This window comes from Colobus angolensis, unplaced genomic scaffold (assembly GCF_000951035.1).
Source record: "Colobus angolensis palliatus isolate OR3802 unplaced genomic scaffold, Cang.pa_1.0 Scaffold3, whole genome shotgun sequence".
Lineage (NCBI taxonomy): Eukaryota > Metazoa > Chordata > Mammalia > Primates > Cercopithecidae > Colobus > Colobus angolensis.
This window is the reverse complement of record NW_012116265.1, coordinates 23,920,195-23,942,832: the sequence shown is the minus strand read 5'-3', so window position 1 is coordinate 23,942,832 and position 22,638 is coordinate 23,920,195. Positions and strand designations below refer to the sequence as shown.

Here is a 22,638-nt window from a genome sequence, read left to right as displayed (position 1 = left end):
GCAACCTCCACCTCCCAGGTTCAAGTGATTCTCCTGCCTTAGCCTCCCAAGTAGCTGGGATTACAGGCACCCGGCTACCACCACGCCCAGCTAATTTTTACACTTTTAGTAGAGACAGGGTTTCACCACATTAGCCAGGTTGGTCTCGAACTCCTGACCACAGGCGATCTGCCCGCCTCGGCCTCCCAAAGTGTTGGGATTATAGGCGTGAGCGCTAATTTGTATTTTTAGTAGAGACAGCATTTCACTGTGTTGGCCAGGCTGGTCTTGAACTCCTGACCTCAAGTCATTCACCCGCTTCAGCCTCCCAAAGTGCTAGATTAGAGGTGTGAGCCACCACATCCAGTCAATAGGGGGATTTCTTGAGTTACTTCTTGTGTGGTACAGTATAAACCATCTCCTCTCTTCCCTATGGAATTATTAGTAAATGTTACATTGATTACTAATACTTTGTGTTGGAGTAAATTTTTTTAGGGTGGGCAACTCAAAGACAGTGGTAGAAAACAACCAATTAACTGGATTATAAATTTAAATGTTCTCATGGACTTTCAAAGGCAAAAGAAATCCACATCTTACACTGAAAGGTTAATACATTACCAGAATCTTGGAAAGCCCAATAAAAATACCTTCCACAGCAGGCCAGCTCAGCTTTGCTGTTGTGGTAGAGAGAGAGGAGAGGAGGAGAAATGAGGCAGAACATTTCAAAGAAACATTCCCTGCCCTTGTGCTTACAGTCTTACCATATCCTAATGCCACTCCTATAGGTGTTTACTACCCCACCTTCTATTGTACAGTTAAGAGAAAATGAAGTCCAGAAGAAGGCGACAATTTGACTACGTCTATATAAACTCCCAGTTTCCCAACTGCCTTGCTTTTTAGGCCCCATTGAATCAAATGATGTGCCAACACTCAGTTCTACCCTTTATACTCCATGAAACACCTAAGCTGATGCCTCTTATGAAACTGACCAGTAGGGTTGGAGCACTATTTCTCATATCTCTACCTCTTTGCTGCAGTATGATTAGGACAGTCAAGTGGCAAATAAGGAAACTCCCAGTGTACTTCCACACTTATGAGTGAGTGTTTTTTTGTTTTTGTTTGTTTGTTTGTTTGTTTTTTTGAGACGGAGTCTCGCTCTGTCGCCCAGGCTGGAGTGCAGTGGCACGATCTCAGCTCACTGCAACGTCTGCTACCTGGGTTCAAGTGATTTTTCTGCCTCAGCCTCCTGCGTAGCTAGGACTACAGGTGCCCGCCACCACATCCAGCTAATTTTTGTATTTTTGGTAGAGACAGGGTTTCACCATATTGGCCAGGCTGGGAGTGACTGTTTTTTCTTTTCTTTTCTTTTCTTTTTTTTTTTTTTAAAGCAAAACATCTTTATGAAGTTATCAAACTATCCTTTGCAGGCATTAAATTCTTCAGCTTTAGATTCTTCACCTTCCTTTTGCTTTGTCATATAATGACTTCACTTTCTCTTGACTCATATTAGTCTATAGGTATACCTTTCTTATAGCAACCCAGCACCCACATAAAAGCTGCATTTTCAAAATGAGATAAAAAGACAGTTTGCAAAAAGGGTAAGGTTTTCACATCTGCTGGCATAGCTGCAGTGATGACTTCACAAATTTTCTTTTCTTTTTTTCTTTTTCTTTTCTTTTTTTTTCTTTTTCTTTTCTTTCTTTTTTACAAAGGCCCTTATGCTGGAGTCATGTATCTTGAAATTGTGGGCAACTGCAGCTGCAGACCTCAATCTATGGTACATATCAAGCATTTCAACTTTTTATTATAATGTCATGACTTTTATCTGCTTCTTGGAGCACTTTGAGCATCATTAGTGGCATTCTGCATGGGTCCCATGGTGTTATTCAAGGTTTATGGTATTGCAGTAAACATGATGAAAAAATATGTGAGAACTGTAAGACATCACTTTTTACTGCAATGTAAATTTACTGGAGAGGAACTGCTCACGTGGAGATGATTAGTGGCATATGTATTCATATTTGCAACATATCCTAAAGACTCTTCAATATTTGTTGTGTTTGTCTTTCTTATTTGATACAGTTTTAAGAGTAATATATATATATTACTCATATATATGAGTATATATACTCTTAAAGTGTATATATATATATATACTCTTAAAGTGTGTATATATATATATATATATATACACTTCAAGTTCTGCAGAACGTGCAGGTTTGTTACATAGGTATACATGTGCCATGGTGGTTTGCTGCACCTATCAACCTGTCGTCTACATTAGGTATTTGTCCTAATGCTATCCCTTCCCTAGCCCTCCACCTGCCGACAGGCCCCAGTGTGCGATGTTCCCCTCCCTGTGTCCATGTATTCTCATTGTTCAACTCCCACTTATAAGAACATGTGATGATTTTCTGTCCCTGTGTTAGTTTGCTGAGAATGATGGTTCCCAGCTACATCCATGTCCCTGCAAAGGACATGAACTCATCCTTTTTTATGGCTGCATAGTATTCCATGGTGTACATGTGCCACATTTTCTTTATCCAGTCTATCACTGATGGGCATTTGGGTTGGTTCCAAGTCTACTGCTATTGTGAACAGTGCCGCAATAAACTTATGTGTGCATGTGTCTTCATAGTAGAATGAGTTATAATCCTTTGGGTATATACCCAATAATGGGATTACTGGGTCAAATGATATTTCTGGTTCTAGATCCTTGAGGAATCGCCACACTATCTTCCACAATGGTTGAACTAATTTATACTCCCACCAAGAGTGTAAAAGTGTTCCTATTTCTCCACATCCTCTCCACCATCTGTAGTTTCCTGACTTTTTAATGATCGCCATTCTAACTGGTGTGAGATGGTGTTTCATTGTGGTTTTGATTTGCATTTCTCTAATGACCAGTGATGATGAGATTTTTTTCATGTTTGTTGGCTGGATAAATATCTTCTTTTGAGAAGTGTCTGTTCATATCCTTCACCCACTTTTTGATGGAGTTTTTTTTTTCTTGTAAATTTAAGTTCTTTGTAGATTCTGGATATTAGCCCTTTGTCAGATGGATAGATTGCAAAAATATTCTCCCATTCTGTAGGTTGCCTGTTCACTCTGATGATCGTTTCTTTTGTGGTGCAGAAGCTCTTTAGTTTGATTAGATCCCATTTTGTCAATTTTGGCTTTTGTTGCCATTGCTTTTGGTATTTTAGACATGAAATCTTTGCCCTGCCTAGGTTTTCTTCTAGGGTTTTTACGGTTTTAGGTCTTACATTTAAGTCTTTAATCCATCCTAACTTAATTTTTGTATAAAGTGTAAGAAAGGGGTTTGTTTTCTGCATATGGCTAGCCAGTTTTCCCAACACCATTTATTAAATAGAGAATCCTTTCCCCATTGCTTGTTTTTGTCAGGTTTGTTACATAGGTATACACATGCCATGGTGGTTTGCTGCACCTGTCAACCCCTCATCTACTTTAGGTATTTCTCCTAATGCTATCCTTCCCCTAGCCCTCCACCCAACAGGCTCTGGTGTGTGATGTTCCCAGCATCTGTAGTTTCCTGACTTTTTAATGATCGCCATTCTAATTGGCATGAGATGGTATCTCATTGTGGTTTTGATTTGCATTTCTCTAATGACCAGTGAGGATGAGCAGGAGGATTGCTTGAGCCAAGGAGTTTGAAACTACAGTGAGCTATGATTGTGGCATTGTACTCCAGCCTAGGTAACAGAGCAAGACCCTATCTCTAATGTATATATTCTTTTTTCTATTAAACACATTCAATTCTATAAACTTCCTTCAAAGCACCTCTTTTGCTGCATCCAACAGATTTGGTAAGGTTTATTTTCTATTTCATTTAGTGCAAAATATCTTTAATTTCTTTACATTTCATTACACATGTGTTATTTAGAAGAGTGTTGTTTAATCTACGAGTACTTTGGAATTTTCTAGCTATCCTTCTGTCATTGATTTCTAGTTTAATTCCGTAACAGTCTGAGGGCATACTTTGTGTAATTTTTATTCTTTCAAATCTGTTGAGGTGTGTTATGTGGTTGTCTGTCTTGATGAATGTTTTTGAACTTGAGAAGAATGCCTATTCTGTTGTTGTGGAGTACGCTTTAGATGTCAATTAGATACAGCTGATTGATGGTGCGCTTCAACTATGTCCTCAATGATTTTCTGCCTACTTGATTTGTCAGTTGCTGATAAGAGGATTAAGTCTCTTTAAGTCTATTCATATATTTCTCATACATTTACATCTCTACCAGTTTTTACTCATGTATTTTGCTGCTTTGTTTGGTGTATATACATTAAGAATTTTGTCTTCTTGGAGAGAATGGATCCCCTTTATCATTACATAATGCCTTTCTTCCGTGATTTTCAGTGCTCTGAAGTCTGATTTGTCTGAGATTAATACAACTATTCACACTTTCTTTTGATTAGTGTTAACATACTATATGTACTTTTCTCCCTCTTTCTTCAGTTCTGTCCACTCTGTTGATGACCTCATCAAAGGCACTGTTCACTTGTTAGTTTTTCAATGCAAGAATTTCCTTTTAATTCTCCACTTCTTTGCTTTTATTGCCCATTTGTTCTTGCACGTTGTACACTTTTTCCTTCAGAGCTCTTAGCATATTAATCATATTTTAAATTCCCAGTGTGATCATTGCAATATCCCTGCCATGTCTGAATCTGATTCTTCTGCTTGTTTTGTCTCTTCAAACTGTGCTTTTTGTCTTTCATTTTTGTTGAATGTTGGACATGATGTACTGGGTAAAACGAACTCGAGTGAATAGGCCTTCAGTGATGTGGTGGTAATATATGCGGTAGGGAGCATTCTGTAAGTCCTATGATTAGGCTTCTTAGTAAGCCTAGGTCCCTGGACTGAACATTCACAAGTGTTTTTCAGTCTCCTCACCCCATTTAGGTAAAACAGGAAGGTTAGAGGAGGCTGCAGTGGTTATTCCCCTTCCTCCAGTTGGCTAGGCACTGGTAAAACCCAATGTGATTACGTTCTAGCAAGAGTTTACTTTGGGGCTAGGCTTACATTAAAGAAAACAGAATTCTCTGGGCATATTTCAGAATCGTTACTTTCACCTACACCTGCTAGGAGCACAAGGGGATTGTTCTCTGATAGTCATTATGAAAATCAGGTGGGACTCTTAGAGGTAAAACTCACAAGTGTCCCTTCTCCAGTCCACACACGGCTTGGCCTTCTCTTAAGAGATTTTCTCTCAATTAGTCCACGATCAGCCTCCAGGAAGTATTCAATTACCTTTAGGTATTCCTACCCAATGCTGGCTCCAGTGGCGGTTTCTGGGCAGGTGCTCCTCCAGGTAAACTGTGATTTTCTGCACCTGCCTATGTCTCCAGTTTTCAGGGTGGTGGTTTGTTCTGTGACTTCAACTCAAAGTAAGAGTTTAGTTGTTCAGCTTTTTTCTTTGCTATGATGGGAATTAAATTTTTCAAACTTTTTACATGTCAAACTGGAAACCAGAATTCCCTTATGCTTTTAAAGAAACTGCCAATTTTCTAGACCATATTACATGATACCACCAATGTATTAGAGATTTCATTTCTCCACATCCTTGCCAGGATTTCATACTGTCACTAATTTTTTTTAGGTATTCTAATAGATGTGTAGTGATCTCAGTGTAGTCTAAAACTGCATTTCCTTCATAGTGATGTCAAACATTCTTTTCAGAGCTAATTTGCCATCAGTGTATCCTCTGCAGTGAAATGTCTCTATGATTTTTGCCCATTTTCCAATTGGATTTTTTTTAACTGAGTTTACAGTTATTTATTCTAGATATGAGTCTTTTGCCAGATATGTGGTTTACATGTATTTTCTCTCAGTCTCTACATTTTTCATCCTTTTAACAGGGCCTTTGGCAAACAAAAGTTTGTAACATTGATGCGTCAATTTGTCAAGTTTTTCTTTTATGAATATTCTTTGGTAAGAGCTATTTAGTAAGTTGAAGCCTTTCTCCTGTGATTTTTCCTAAAAGTTTTACACTTATTTTATGTTTAAATCAATGATCCTTTTATGAGTGACTTGTTTAATGAGTGAATAATAAGCACTCTTTTTTTTTTCTCCTATGAAATCCAATTGCTCCCCCAGATAACTATCTTATGAATCATGTCTATCACAAATTTTTATCACTAGATAATCAACTTAATTTACTTTTTGTTAAAACCAACTTGCTGAAAAGAATACAAATTTTGACTAGGAGGAGAAAGGTGGAGTGGATTTATGATTTTATGGCAATTATAAGGGGAGTGTTTCAACGGAGACTTTAGGCAACTAGAACTCAGCATGAAACCAGAAGGTAGAAGCTGATAAAGACAGGGGTAAAAAGGAGAAAATGAGTTCAAAACAACTAACTTTCAGCCAGGCGCGGTGGCTCATGCCTGTAATCCCAGCACTTTGGGAGGCCGAGGTGGGCGGATCACGAGGGCAAGAGATGGAGACCATCCTGGCTAACATGGTGAAACCCCGTCTCTACTAAAAATACAAAAAATTAGCCGAATGTGATGGCATGTGCCTGTAGTCCCAGCTACTCAGGAGGCTGAGGCAGGAGAATGGTGTGAACCCGGGTGGCAGAGCTTGCAGTGAGCTGATATTGCGCCCCTGCACTCCAGCCTGGGCGAACAGAGCGAGACTCTCTGTCTCAAAAAAACAAAACAAAACAAAACAATCCTCAATTCTGTCCTTTTGTCTAGGGATCAGATCATTGCAAACACCAAATTAAAACACAAAACAAAACAACAATAGACGGGAATTTTGCATGCAAATTATGCTAAAGTATAAAGCATATCTTAGTATTTCTCAAAATGTAGTCATCTGTGGATTTACTGAACAAATTTGTCATATCTGCTTATAATCATACACTACTTAATAATTTTTGACAACCATAAATAATATAATTTCCTTGACATGTTATCATTGTAATTATCAGGTGATGCTCTGGAGGCTGATTATCATACTATGTGAGGTATTACAAAGAAAATCAAGACTCTTAGCAGATTGTGATCATTTTTCTTTCCCTAATAGATTTGACAGAAAATTACTGCTTGATTTTACTGTGAGAATTTGGATCCAGACCTACTGTCCTCATTAGGAATCAGAAATCACAATGAAATATCAAAATGATGCCCTAGTGGCTATTGCAAAAGGAATATGTGGGTAGTTGGAGAGTGGAATACATGACTCTGTTTTGGAGCAGTATTTACATTTTTTATTTCAAGTTGTAAAATATACGTGGCCAACACTGTTACTTTCATCCGCAGATGGAATAGCTGGGAAGTATAAAAACCTGTACATGACCTTTTATCAAGATTATTTGTCATCAAATTACCCATATCCAAGTCTCCATGGGCCTGGAATTTCCTTTCCACTTGATAGGGGTATATATTAGGAAGTCCAGTTGATAACATTTTTATTTTTTTTTTAAAAAAGGAAAAGAGAATCAGCAGAGTCAAGTTGTCTTAGTCTTAACGCTTTCTGGATTTCTTCCTTGGAGGACGTCAGGATCTTCCCAAGGCCTGGGTCCTCGAATATTCTTCCAGTCATCAAACTTGGAGTCTTTTATTTTCTATAGAACCGCAGAAAATTAAAGTATAAATATTAGTATAAGAGCCTTGTGGCTTTGATTAGGACACAACTAACTCAATGAATAAATGAGTAGAAAGTATCCGATAGGTCCTCAATTACAATTGTAACAAATAAATCAACTACAATCATAATCATTGATGAAATGTCATCTTAAGATTTAGAACTTTTCTTGTTTTTATTGATGTTAATGCCTATCTTACCCCACCTTAACCATAAAACTATTAAAATAGAGAAAGAGTCTTCATGCCTTATTTTTGAGAGGACAAGGAAAAGGCCGAAGCTGGGAAAACAAAAGTACAAGTCTGAAGGCTGATCCAGCATGATAATGACTGAAAGGATTATCAGGGATGATGGTAGAAAATAAGAAGAAAAGAACAAAGATGGAGACCCTAAAGTCTTCTATAAAAAAGAAAAGAGACCAAGATAATTTGTCTTATGTCTGGTCTTAGGAATGAAAAGACTTTTCCTACAGCTACCATAAGCAAAACACTTAAACACTTTTGGGCAACTGAAACTAGTTGCAACTACATTATGGATCATCCTACCTTCATTTAGTCTGAAGTACCTCTCAAGCACAAAAATAAAGGTGGAATAGAAGGGGGAAAATAAATGTTTCTTCACCTTTCTCCTACTGACCACCACTCTGACATTAACTTTTACATATCTGCTGTTTTGGTTGGTCTGGAATAATTGAGTAAGACAGGAAAAAAAAAAAAAAAAAAAAGACTGAGAAAACACAGGATAGCTTATATCCAGAGACAGGGAAAATGATATAAATTTACTTTGACACTTGGATACTAAGCATTACTCTCTTACTAACTAGCTATATAATCTTTGGAAAGTGATTTAAGCCACCTGGGAATTAACTCTCTGATAAGTAACAATGAAAAGGTTGACCAAATAGTCTACATGATTTCTTCAGCTCTCAGATTCTACAGGTCCTAGAAGAACTAGAAGGAAAATCTACTCCCAGACAAACTCTCCATAGCATCACTACTGGTACAGCACTTGTAGAACTACAAGTTAGCAAGTTGAAGGATTTTTTTTTTTAATCAATGGTAAAGTAGTAAATGAAAATACTGTTCACTTATAGTTTTACCAGGAGTCTGTATTACATATATACACGAAGGAATAAAATTCAACTAATTTAGCATGCAAAAAGAATTTAAAGTATTTTCAAGTATAGTTATGAAATGATCTAAAGTTATTAAAAGATTTTAAGAAAGAATAATGGCCATTATCCAGGTAACATAAGATATATACGCTTAACAGAATTGAAGAAAATTGTTAAATAACAAGTTCATGTAAAAGTGGTCTAGTCTTTACAGATCTTTGGTGAAGGAGATTCCTTGTAGAATTCTACAAAACATGCACAGTGGCTGAAGAATGGGCTGTGTAAATGTGCTGAGAAAAACTACCCAAGAAATAACACTTCACAGCCAACTGGCATAGGCTTGAGTGTGGAACGGCATGAAGAAATGCTGAGAAAAAACAGTGTCAAGAATATGGAGTTTTCAGGCCTGCCACAGTGGAGAACTTGCTTTTTTTTTTTTTGAGACGGAGTCTAGCTCTGTCGCCCAGGCTGGAGTACAGTGACGCGATCTCGGCTCACTGCAAGCTCCGCTTCCCGGGTTCACGCCATTCTCCTGCCTCAGCCTCCCGAGTAGGTGGGACTATAGGCGCCTGCCACTGCCCCCGGCTAATTTTTTGTATTTTTAGTAGAGACGGGGTTTCACTGTGGTCTCGATCTCCTGACCTCATGATCCGCCCGCCTCGGCCTCCCAAAGTGCTGGGATTACAGGCATGAGCCACCGCGCCCGGCCCAGTGGAGAACTTTCTTTTAACATTTTGTTGCTACGCTGACATCCACCTAAGACACCAAAAGGGCTGTTCCTCAGGAGTAAAAATTATGCCTGAGAATAAGATTTTCTTGAGATTCACCCCAACAAAGCTTCAAGCCAAGCCTTGACAAGATTCTCTGGGGAGACAGTTTGGAGATTAAGTCCCAAAAAGGGAGAAGGGTCAAGGAAAGATAGTAGCCCTTCAACAGATACTTCCCTACAAAGCACAAAATGAAGTTCAAGGTGATTAGCCAACAATTAAATTGTCTGCTAAAACAAAAATCAACACTCTTCAGAATTTTCTTCAGTGTAGTATTCACAATGACTACCTTTCGAAACAAAATGACCAGAGATACAAAGAAACAGGAAAATATAATCCAGTCAAAAAAATTACAAACTCTAAGGCACGAAGAACATCCCACCTCACCACATCCCATAATATAGTGTGCTATTAAACTCCTTGATTTTTGCGAATTAGATGGGTGAAAAGTGATACCTCATTACACTCTGACATTCCTATTATGATAAATTGAGCATCTCTTCATATGTTTAAGAATGATACTTACTTCCTTTTGTCCAAAAGTTTTACATACTATGCTTTCCCATGTTCTTACTGAACAAATGAATTGTTGAACTTTTCACATTGATTTGGAGATGGTCTTCATATTTAAGTAAATTAATGTGCCATGATAAGATTAAACTATATTTGTAGGATTTCTCATATAACTTGTGACTTCATATACATTTTTTAGTCTGAACTTTTGAATTTGTATGTATGAACCCATTAATCTTTACTTTTAGAGCTTCTGGGTTTTATATCATATTTAAATAGGCTTTTTTGACTCAAGACAACAAACAAAATTCCCCATTTATATTCTCCTAGTACTTTTAGCATTTTGCTTTTTACTTTTAAATTCTTCATCCATCTGGAATTTATTTATTTGTAGTATATTAAGTATGGATCCATCTTTATTTTCTTTTCAAATGACTATACAGTTTATCAAATACTATATATTCAAGATAATTTTTTTCTGTACTATTAATACTTTTATTTTAAGGCAGATAAAACCAGTAACTGATTGTTATAAGACAGAGACTATATTAACATACTGTACCTCATATTCCGACTCTAAAGATATTTTATTCTCTTTCAGTTTTTTTTCAAGCTCAGGATCCATCTGTAGAAAAGGAAAAAGGTAGTAGGTTATCTAAGTCTGTTAGACTCAATTTTCAATTTTAAGTTATAGAGGAGATGGCTGAAATAGTATGGCCAAATACAAACACATGGCAAAATCTCCACCATCTACTCTGATCACATAATGATAACTAATGTACTACTGCCACCATTATTCAACTAACAAGAGTTAATATCTACTGATTACTTGTTATGTGACAGGCATTTTGACATATACTGTCTTGTTTCATCCTCACAAAATCTATGAGATACGTATTAACTTTATCTGTATTATCATATGTAAGGAATATGGGACATGGGGGTTTGAATAACATGTCAAAGAGGCAGAGCTTGGCTTTGAGTAATGGTTCTTTGCCTACAGAGTTCACACTATTAACCACCAACCTAAATTATATTATGGAGAAATAACATAAAAATACTCATATAATGCTGCACTTGAAAACAAAAAGGAATACCTTCCATGGGCCAGAAGTAGGTACCTACCAAAAAAAAAAAAAAAAATCCATAGAGGTAAAAATGAGCTAATGCTATATTACCTGTATAAAAAGTCTTTCTGTATGTGGCAAAGCCTTCAGGAAAGAAGAGTATGATGGCTGAAATTAATAAACAACAACTACAAAAAAGCAAAGATCAAGTAAGTAAAATAAAAGCATAACCAGAGGATTTCACTGGAATAATGGATGAAGAGATAAAGATGAGATGAATGAAAAAAAGTATTTTACAAAAGCTAGACCTAAAAGTTCTAACACATAGCTAATAGGAGTTCCAGAATTAGAAAATAAAGAAAAGGGAGGGAGAGCAATAACTAAATAAAAATAGCAAAGAATGCCCCACTACATAGCAGTGAGTCCTCAGACTGAAAGAACACAGTAAGAAATAAGCACAACAAAACAAAAACATTTTTAATCAAAGTGAAATTGATTAAGAGAAAAAAGAGAAATCACAAAGAGTATTTAGATGAAAAGGTCAACAGCACAAATTCTGTAGACAATAAAGAGATAGTATTAAAATATGAGTAATTTTATGCCATTAATTTGAAAACTTAGACAAAAACGGACAGATTAATAGAAAAATACAACTTTCCAAAACTGACAAAGGAAGAATAGACAACTTGAATAGTTTTACAATCTATAAAGAATTAAATCTATAATTAATAACCTCACACAAAGAAAACTCCTGGGTCACATGGCTGTGTCAGTGAATTATACCAAGGAAGAAATAATGCCAATGTAACAAATATTCTGTATGAGTTATGTGGTAAGCATAACCCTGATATCAAATTTCACAAGAAAATTAAAATAACAGGCCAGTTTCATATATGAACACAAATGCAGAATTCTTAAATAGTGTAAAAAGAATTCAGCAACATACCAAAAAGATAGCATACCATAATCAAGTTGAATTTATTCCAGAAAGGCAGAGTTAATTTGGAAATCACAATGTAATTTGCAAATAAACTAATGCGACAGAACAGAGAATCCTGAAGCAGACTTAAAAACTTATATGAACAGCTGATTTATGACAAATTAGGCACAGAAGAGCAGTCAGGAAACAATGCTATTGTCAGTATATGATGACTGCACAATTTCTTATCTATTAATATTAGAGAATATATTCCTCACATCACATACAAAAAAAGAAAAAAATCAATTCCAAATAGAATGTAGACCCAAATATGAAAGGCAAAATTCAAAACTCTTAGTAATTCACATAGAAAAATATTTATACTTTGGAGTAAGGAAAATGTTTCTTAAAAGAAAAAAAATCATAAAGTAAAAGAGGAGTAAAATATAGTGTATTAAACTTTTTTTTTTGACATGGGAATCTCACTCTGTCACCAGGCTGGAGTGCAGTGGCACGATCTTGGCTCACTGCAACCACTGCCCCCTGGGTTCAAGCAATTCCTCTGCTTCAGCCTCCTGAGTAGCTAGGACTACAGGCACGTGCCACTACGCCCGGCTAATTTTTTGTATTTTAGTAGAGACAGGGTTTCACCATGTTGGCTAGGATGGTCTTGATCTCCTGACCTCATGATCCACCCACCTCGGCCTCCCAAAGTGCTGGGATTACAGGTGTGAGCCACCGTGCCCAGCCAACTGTATTAAACTTAAGAAAATTTGTTCATCAAAAGATACCATTAAGAAAGTGAAGACTAAAAGTTTTATAATCTGGCATGCATAAAAAAACTCCTAAAAAATAGTAGGAAAAACCCCAATAATCCAGTAGAAAAAATGAGGAAGAGGCCTCAATAGACATATCACAAAAATGAATATACAAAATAGAATATAAAAATGGCCAACAGACATATAAAAAGTGATTAACTTCATCAGTCACCATGGAAAATTTAAATTCACCTCATAATTAGCAATTCATAACACACCCACCAGAATGATTTTAAAAAACAAAACAAAATTAAACTGACAATACAAAGTATTTGCAGCCTTAATGATAAATTGCTGGTAACAGTATAGACAGATGGTCATTCTGAAAAACAGTTTGGAACTATCAAATAAAATTGAAGTATGATACAACACCCTATAATCTAGCAATTCCTTTTTGTACATGTACAAGAGAAAAGCATACAAGAATGGAATGTTCAGGATGTCACCAAGATAGCAGAATAGAAGGTAACCTGCTCATATCCCCCCATAGCAACAAGAATCCTGCACCTATCCACAGTAAAAAGTCTCTCTGCAGGAGCCTCAGAATTCAGGTAGCAGGTTGTCAAACCCTGATGGAGCCAAAGACCTAGGAAGGTTGTTTTGAATGCATTCACACCTAGGTGGATGATTCACTGAGCTTGCTTCTAAGTTCAAGCCTGGAAAACAGCCCAGTCCTTCAAGGGGCTTAGCTAACAGCCCCATTTGGCCTTCAGTCTACAACCAAAACCAGCTGCCAAGAGGTCCAGAAGGAATCACACATGCTAGTGACTTAGCAGAAAGGCTTGTCTGCCTGCTGATATTGGTCTCGACAGTAAGCCTGAAAGTGGCCCTGTGGCTCTGCTCCAACCTTCAGCTGGAGGTCCCAGCTCAGAGCTGTTTACACAAGGACCCAAAGGGAGACTCAACCATATCTGGCAGCCCAGGAGTATAGGCCTCCCCAATGGGCTTGCCAACCTCCTGTCACAGCAGATCCTGAGGGGGCCCAGCCTCAGCTGCTGCCCCTCTTGCTGTAGTTGAGAAACGATCCTGTCTGTGCAGGATCCTCCAGGGAGACAAGTGCCCCACTTGAGCCAACAAGATCCAGCTCTCTAGCCTCCAGACCACAGCAGATCCCAGGGGGGCCCAGTCTCAGCTCCAGCCTCTCCTGCCACAGTTGGGGAACTATCCTGTCTGTCTAGGGACCTGGTGGGAAATGCACACCCACCTGAGCCAATGTGACAGGCATGCCATCCTCTCTTCTACAGTAGATCCCAAGGCAGCTCAGTCTCAGCTTCAGCCCTTCCTGTAGAAGTTGAGGAACTACCCCACTGATGCAGTGACCTGCCAAGTGACACATGCTCATCTGTGGCAATGAGAGGGGGTCATCAGCCTCCCCACAGCAGATCCAAAAGGGGTCCAGTCTCAACTCCAGTTCCTTTTGCTACAGTCAAGAACCCATCCTGCCTATGCAGAGAGCTGTTGGGAGGCATGCTTGTCTGGGACACTGAGACAGTCTTCTGGACTCAAGTACCTGGTCAGCATTCCCACACAGCCCCAGTACCTACCTTGGATCTTCCACAGATCCATTTGGGCCAGAAAGCCATGCCAACCTTGGAGCCCTCATGAGACTCATGGCAAGCCTGGGCTTTGAGCACTCTCTAGTGCTGAGGCAGCTCAAGTTGTCACAGGCTCAGAGAAGACAACAGTCAGTGTGCTTAGAATCCCTGGAAAACCCTCTGAAGAAGGACAGGCACAAACAAAACCAGACTGCACAGACTAAGATAAATACAGAGGCTCTCAATGCACACAAATTGTCACATTTCTTCGAGTATCAGAAACCTTTAGGAAAATATGACTTCATCAAATGGACAAAATAAGGCACTGGAGACCAACCCTAAAATGATGGAGATGTGTAATCTTTCAGACAAAGAACTGAAAATGGCTGTTTCAAGGAAGTTAAATAAACTTCACTAAAAGACAGAGAACCATTTAGAAATTTATCGAGAAATTGAACAGAGAAGTTGAAATAATTTTTTAAAAATCAAACAGAAATCCTGGAGCTGAAAAATACAATGAATGAAACAAAAAATGCACTACAAAGCATCAACAGAAGAATTCAGCAAACAGATGAAAGATCAATGAGCTCAAAGAGAAACTATTTGAAACTACACAGTAAGAAGAGAAAAAAGGAAAAAGAATGAAAGTAATAAACAGCTTACAGGATCTATGGAACAACTTAAAAACAGCAAATATTCAGGTTATTGGAGTTAAAGTGGGAACTAAGAAAGATGAAGGAGCAGAAAGCTTACTGAAAGAAATAATAACAGAAAACTTTCTAAACCTGGAGAAATATATAAATACCTGGGTAAAGCAAGGTAAAATGTCACCAGTCAGATTCAGCCCAAATAATACCCCAAGACATATTATAATCAAACTCTCAAACACCAAAGTCAAAGATAAGATGCTAAAAGTACTAAGAGAAGTGAAGCAAATGATATGACTGACATCCATATTCCTGGCAGCAGACTTCTTAGCAGAAACTTTATAGGCCAGAAGAGAGTGGGACAATATATTTAGAGTGCTGAGGAGAACAAACAAAAATACTGTTAACAACCAAAAATACTATATCCAGCAAAGTTATCCTTCAGAAATGGAGATGACTGCCAAACAAAAGCAGAGGGAATTTATTGCTACTAGACCTGTCCCAAAAGAAATGCTAAAGAGAGTTCTTCAAACTAAAAGATAAGAACACTGCATGATATACTAATACTGCAATCCTAATGTTTAGACTACTTTTATCTTTAGTAAGAAGACAAAACTATTAAAAATAGTAACTGCAACAATTTGCTAAGAGATTGGCAATATAAAAATGTAAATTGTGGCCAGGCACAGTGGCTCACATCTGTAATCCCAGCATCCTGGGAGGCTGAGGTGGGTGGATCACTTGAGGTCAGGAGTTCAAGACCAGCCTGGTCAACATGGCAAAACCCCATCTCTACTAAAATTACAAAAATTAGTTGGGTGTGGTGGTGTGAGCCTGTAGTCCCAGCTACTTGGGAGTCTGAGGCAGCAGAATCACTTGGAAGGCGGAAGTTGCAGTGAGCCGAGATTGCACCATTGCACTCCAGCCTAGGCAACAAAGCAAGACTCCATCTCAAAAATAAATAAATAAATAAATTGTAACATCAAAAATTCAAATTGTTGGAGGAAAGAGAGTTAATGTGTATAGGTTTTTATTTTGGTTTTTCCTTTTTCTATAATCACAGTTAAGTTGGTATCCATTTCAAATAAGTTGTTATATCTATAGGATGTTTTCTGTAAGCCTCGTGGTAACGCAAAGCAAAAATCCATAACAGATACACTAAAAATAAAAAGCAACAAATTAAAATATACTACCAGATAAAAATCACTTAATCACATAAAAATTAAGGAATGAAAAAAGGAAGCGAGGGGTTATACAACTAGAAAACGAGCAATAAAATGGCAGTAGTAAGGCCTTACTTATCAATAATAACACTGAATGTAAATGGACTACACTCTCCAGTTAGAAAACATAGAGTGGCTCACTGAATCAAAATATAACACCCAAGTATATGCTGCCTATAAGAAATTCACCTCATCTATAAACATGCACATAAACTGGAAGTGAAGGAATAGAAAAAGATACTCCACCGAAATGAAAACCAAAAAAAGAACAGAAGTAGCTACACTTGTACCAGATAAAACAGACTTTAAGTCAAAAACTAAAAAGAGAACGAAGGAAATTATATAATGATAAAGGAGTCAATTCAGCAATAGAATGTAACAATAGTAAATATATATGTACCCAACACCTGAGCACCCAATATACAAAGCAAATATTAACAAATCTAAAGGGAGACAGATTGCAATACATAATATTGGGGGATTTCAACACCCTACTTTTGGTGATGGACAGATCATCCAAGTACAAAATTAACAAAGACACAGTAAAGTTAAACTATACCCTAGACCAAATGGACCTAAGACAAATTTACAGAATGTGTCATCCAACTGCTGCAGAATACACATTTTTCTCATCAGCACATAGAATATTCTCCAGGATACACCATATGTTAGGCCACAAAACAAGTCTCAACAAATTCAAAACAGTATCAATCATATCAAGTGTCTATTCTGACCAAAACAGAATAAAAATAGAAATCAATAACAAGAACAACTTTGGAAGCTGTACAAATACATGGAAATTATACACAATGCTCCTGAATGACCAAAGAGTTAAAAAAAAAAATTAAGGACCAAATTTTAAAAATTTATTGAAACAAATAAAAATGGAAACATATGAACATAGCTATGCTCATTTGTTTATCTTTGTCTATGACTGCCTTTGTACTACAACAGCAAACTTCAGTAAATCCAGAAGTTCAAATCTACTATCTGGCTCTTTACATGAAAAGCTTACTGATCCCTGACTTAGATTTGAAGCACAGATGAACTTCACATATATAATATTGAATAAAAGAAGTCAGCACAAAAGAATATATATAATTCCACTGATATAAAATTCAGAACAAAGAAAATTAATCAAAAGGTTTTGGGATGTATTCTAAGGTGATAAAACCAAGGAAGTGATTACTATAAAAAGCACAGTAGGGCTGGGCGTGGTGGCTCATGCCTGTAATCCCAGCACTTTGGGAGGCTGAGGTGGGCGGATCATGAGGTCAGGAGATCAAGACCATCTCGGCTAACACGGTGAAACCCTGTCTCTGCTAAAAATACAAAAAATTAGCCGGGCGCGGTGGCTTGCACCTGTAGTCCCAGCTACTCGGGAGGCTGAGGCAGGAGAATCGCTTGAACCCAAGAGGTGGAGGTTGCAGTGAGCCAAGATTGCACCACTGCACTCCAGTGACACTCTGGGTGACAGTGCACTCTGGGTGACAGAGTAAGAGTGATCGCACCAGTGCACTCTGGGTGACAGAGTAAGAGTTCATCTCAAAAACAAAAACAAAAAACAAAGCACAGTAGTGTTTATCTTAGGGGCAAGAGGAAGGCATGGAGCAGCAGGAGGAGAGATTAGGAAACACAACACAGAATGTGTCTGGAGTGCTAACAGTTTTTACTTTTTGACACAGATGGCGGTTACTTGGGATTTCAGTTTATGATAATTTATTAAATTGTACATGTATGTTCAATACACTCCTTGGTTTCTGTATTGTGTTTCACAACAAAACAACTTAGATAAATAAAAATAAAATAATGAATTACTATATTAATAATTGCATGTATGTAAAAGGGATAAAACACAAACCTATAATATAAGTTAACTTCCTCATATGCTTTCAACTAAGAAAACAGCAAATGACCTACTGCTGGTGGGCACGAGGAACTGACTGTATTATTGAGAGATGTATCTGTACTTTGTGTGATTTAAAATAAATATTCAGTGCTAATTTTGATTGTGTGAAATGTCTGCCTTACCAGCATACATTAAAATCAAACCTCTACCTAAGATGCTACTCTATTGTATACTACTTTGATAAACTTTCTTCCTGTGTCTTTATTTTCTGTACAAAATTTATCCAGTAATCTAAAATTTATCCAATAATGTCAAAGTAATTTGCAAAACAAAATAATCAACCAAAAAACGCTATTACCTGCAGTCTCTTGGAGTTTAAGAGATAAAGACTCACTAAAGGAAGGGTTCCAAAAGAGCTTAGAGTTGAAAGCCCGTTTTTTCCCCTGGAAACCCTTGACACACCTGGTAAACCTATAGGATAAGAACCAAGGTTTGAAATCAGGTAGATGGCTGCTACTGGGGGTTACAGAAACCACCATACAGGGCTATAATGACAAAAAAATAGAGATCAAAATACACACAACAGACAGTTTTGAAATTCTGGAACTGCGTAAGATAGGAGTATACCACTAGGTTGAAAATTCTCTGAAAAGCAGAGCATAATTTCCTGGAGTATCAATTTAAAGCCATGTAGGTCCATGGACATTATTTATAAACAACTATAGAGGTTCCAGATGCTACTGTTTTCCTCCAGGAAGGGTTTATCTTTTTTTTTTTTTTTTGCAATACAGACAGATTAGGGGCTAGGAATAGGGAAGAAACAGAGAGGACAGCCTAAGTCTTACTTAACTGAAATCAAGCCATGACCTAGCTCACACCTGGATGCTATTAAGACCGATCAGCCCTCAATCTATCTGCATCAAGAAAAAAGGATACGCCTTTTATGGAAGAAAACAATACCATCTGGAACCTCTATAATTGTTTATAAATAATGTCCAGTATTTAATTAAAAAATTATGAGGCATGTTTAAAGATAGAATCATATAACTGAAAAAACAAGAGAAAAATTAGATAATAAAAGCAGGTCTACAGTGATCCTTATGTTGGAGACAGGCCTTTAAAGTAATAATAATTTGTATATATTCAAGATATCAAAGGAAAAAAATAGATTAAAATATAGCATCATAGAAGATTTCTCCAGAGTACTAGAATGTGTAATAAAGAATTAAATGTGCATTTTAAAACTAAAAAATATAGTAACTGAAATCACGACATCAAGGGATGGCTTTATGTGGACATTGAACACAGCAAAAGAGAAATTTAGTGACTAGAAGATAAAACAATAGAAAATATACAAAAATAAAGTACAAAAAAAAGAATGGGGGAAAACACTGAAAAATCACAATAGAAATGTTGGGCATAGTTAAAGAATATAACATATATCTGATTGGCATCCCATAAAGAAAACTGGGCAAAAGCAACAACTGACAAGATATGAACAATTTTTGGTTTTACATTTTCTGTGGTTTCATTAAAATCTTCAAAGAAATCAGAAGATAATTTGGCTTTTTGGGTCGTTTGTTTTTTTGAGACAGGGTCTCCCTCTGTCACCTAGGCTGGAGTGCAATGGCACGATCACAGCTCACTGCAGCCTCAAACTCCTGAGCTACATCAATCCTCCCAGATCAGCCTCCAAGCAGCTGGGACTACAGGCACGCACCACCATGCCTGGCTAATTTTTTGCATTTTTTGTAGAGATGAGGTTTCATCATATTGCCCAGGCTGGTCCTGAACTCCTGGTTCAAGTGATCCACCCACCTAGGTCTCCCAAAGTGCTGGGATGAACACATATGAACCACCATGCCTGGCCCCAGAATATAATTTAAAACTCAGTTTTTTCTCTTTTTTTATTTTATTTTATTTTATTATTATACTTTAAGTTCTAAACTCAGTTTTTTCTTAATCAAGTACCTGGACATTTCTTGGTGCCATTTTTCAGTTTAGCATTGATACACTATAGAAAGCACAATCCTTGGCAAAATTTAACAGTATACATAGGAGGACAACAGACCTGGTACCAGTCCCCCTTTTGTTCATCCATAGGATATTTTAACAGTTCTAACCTCTGAATCAGAAAAATGTCACTTTAGTCAATTTCATAGAGCAATCAAGAGAACAATATGATAATGCATGTTCTCATTGGTACGGTATGCACAAGCTAACTCAGCAGCTCTATTTTAGACTGAGTATAGTATTGTATTTTGGGGAGATGAGTAAACTTATGATTGATTTATAAGTACTTGCCTGCCTCATCTTGGACCTGTGAGATTCAGTCTTCATATCTGTTTTCACATCCCTGTCTCCACCATGCCCAATCTCAATTTCTTGTTTGTGTGTTGTGCAGTATGCTCCGTTTTGGTTATTTAATTCCTTAATCCAGTTGTATGTGTCCTTCCATATGTCATTAAAATAACAGAGTCATTTAGCTTCCTTTTTCAGTGATGTCTGAATCATACTGGCACTGGTATTATAATTGTTCTCATTTTCATTATCTAATCTTAGAAAACTTGGTCACAATATTTATAACGTTAAAAATTAAACTAACACCATCTGTTATAAAGCACAACAGGCAGGCAAAGTTGAAGACTTACTGCTCGCAAATGTAGCATACTTATATTGCACACTTAAATCACATCACTTCGTCTGATGCAACAATGTATGATCCATTATTGTAGATCCTTGGTTGTTAGTATCAGCACTCATGAGAAAAAAACAGCAACAGCTACTAGGGACAGCAGATAAACTATTCCAAATCGTTTTCTAAAACTTGAAAGCTGTTGCTTCCAGCCCTTACTTTTTTAGGCTTATACTTTCCCCTGAACTTTGCACATCCTTTACTGAGAAGCCAGATGTTTTCTTTCCTGGGATGCCAAACTTTCAGTACAAAAATCAGGACTGTCTCAGGCAAACAATGATGGTTGGTCACCCCAAATCCATACTGTCCTTTCTACATCCTTTTCCAAACTTCTCAACTGAACCCCTCTTTTGATCCAAGTTTTTCCTTTAGGCCACATTGTCAACCCCCCTTGACCTCAGCAATTTACCCTCTTGACCACCCTAACCTCAATCTCTCAACCCATGCAACCACCAGTCTTATCCTTTCAATCCTCAAGGACAAAACTCAACCTCTTAACTCCTCTCAACATTACCTCATCTTCTCTACCTAACTGGAACTCAACCTCACCACCTGAGTTTGACTTCAACATCAACCAACCTCGGCCTCTAAATCTCATAGGCCTTGTCTTCTGATCCTTCTCACCTCAACCATGTCCTCTCATCTTCCTCCTATAGACCTTAACTATCCCCCATTCTTTTAACTTAATTCCCTTGACTTCAACTGACCTTGTCCTCTCAACTTCAATCAGCCTCATTCTGTTAACCTTACCTAACCTTGTTCCATTTACTTTGACTCCATTTCCTAAACCTCACCTGGTAGCTCATCCTCCCCTGTTCTCCTTAACTGGGTGATACGGTTTGGCTGTGTCCCCACCCAAATCTCATATTGAATTGTAGTTCCCATATGTCATGGGAGGGACTCAGTGGGAAGTGATCGAATCATGGAAGCTGTTTCCCCCATGCTAGTCTCGTGACAGTAAGTTCTCACAAGATCTGATGGTTTTATGAGGGATTTTCCCCTTCGTTAGGCTCTCATTTCTCTCTCCTGCCACCATGTGAAGAAGGTCACGTTTGCTTCCCCTTCTGCCATGACTGTAAGTTTCCTGAGGCCTCCCCAGCCTTGTGAAACTGTAAGTCAATTAAACCTCTTTTCTGTATAAATTACCCAGTCTTGAGTAGGTCTTTATTAGCAGTGTGAAGACAGACTAATACACTGGGTTACTGGCACCACCATTTACCCAGTCCTTAAAACCAAAACCTTGAGTCATCCTAGATTTATTCATATTTTTATATTACATACATTAGTCATCAAATACTAATCAATTTGCTGCTAAAATTATTGCTGGAACTCATTAATTTCTCTTTATCATCATTGCAAATATGTTATTTCAGGTTCCATTATTGTTCATCCATGCTACTGCCCCAGAATCCTAACAGGTCTCTTTACTTCCAACCTAAACAATATTTTCTCTTCCATTTTGGTCCCCCAATACCCATCCACCTGTACTCCACTGCCAGAGAGCTATTTCTAAAATGAAACACTGACCATGTGCCCAATACTCTCTCTACCTTATAGAATATAAGTTATTTCTATCATTTAGCTAATTCCTGCTCATTCTTAAAGCCTAATTCAAAGGCTAATAATGCCTTTAGAAAACGTTCTCTAATTCTCCTTTTCCAAGTTAAAACTATACACCTCTCCTTGAACTTCTAATAATGGCATTTTACTGGCATTGCTATATTATATGTCTGGGTACATTTTTTTTTATTAGCTGTCTTCCAGCCTCAATGATAAACTTTATAAGTACTAGTTTCTGAATACTTTACTTGCAGTATCTAACAAATATTAACACATGACCACTATTCAATTATTTTCCAAACATATACTTATTTTCTCCCTTCAAATGTCATATACTACCATA

The 22,638-nt window shown here is 37.4% G+C and overlaps 1 protein-coding gene across 2 annotated transcripts in view; it reads right to left on the bottom strand.

Annotated features, from left to right (window-relative positions):
- Positions 1–7,188: 7,188 nt before the first annotated feature.
- The window catches only part of LOC105517214 (cytochrome c oxidase assembly protein COX16 homolog, mitochondrial), a 31,867-nt gene continuing 16,417 nt past the window's right edge, over positions 7,189–22,638 (bottom strand). Inside the window, exons 3-4 of one of the 2 annotated variants that reach the window (XM_011949647.1) lie at positions 10,545–10,607; positions 7,189–7,568 (exon numbers count right to left, since the gene is read on the bottom strand). In XM_011949647.1, coding sequence (XP_011805037.1) covers positions 7,452–7,568; positions 10,545–10,607 — 180 coding nt within the window. In that variant the 3' untranslated portion in view covers positions 7,189–7,451. The remainder of the gene's footprint in view (positions 7,569–10,544; positions 10,608–22,638) is intronic. The other variant, XM_011949648.1, reaches the window with a different exon arrangement.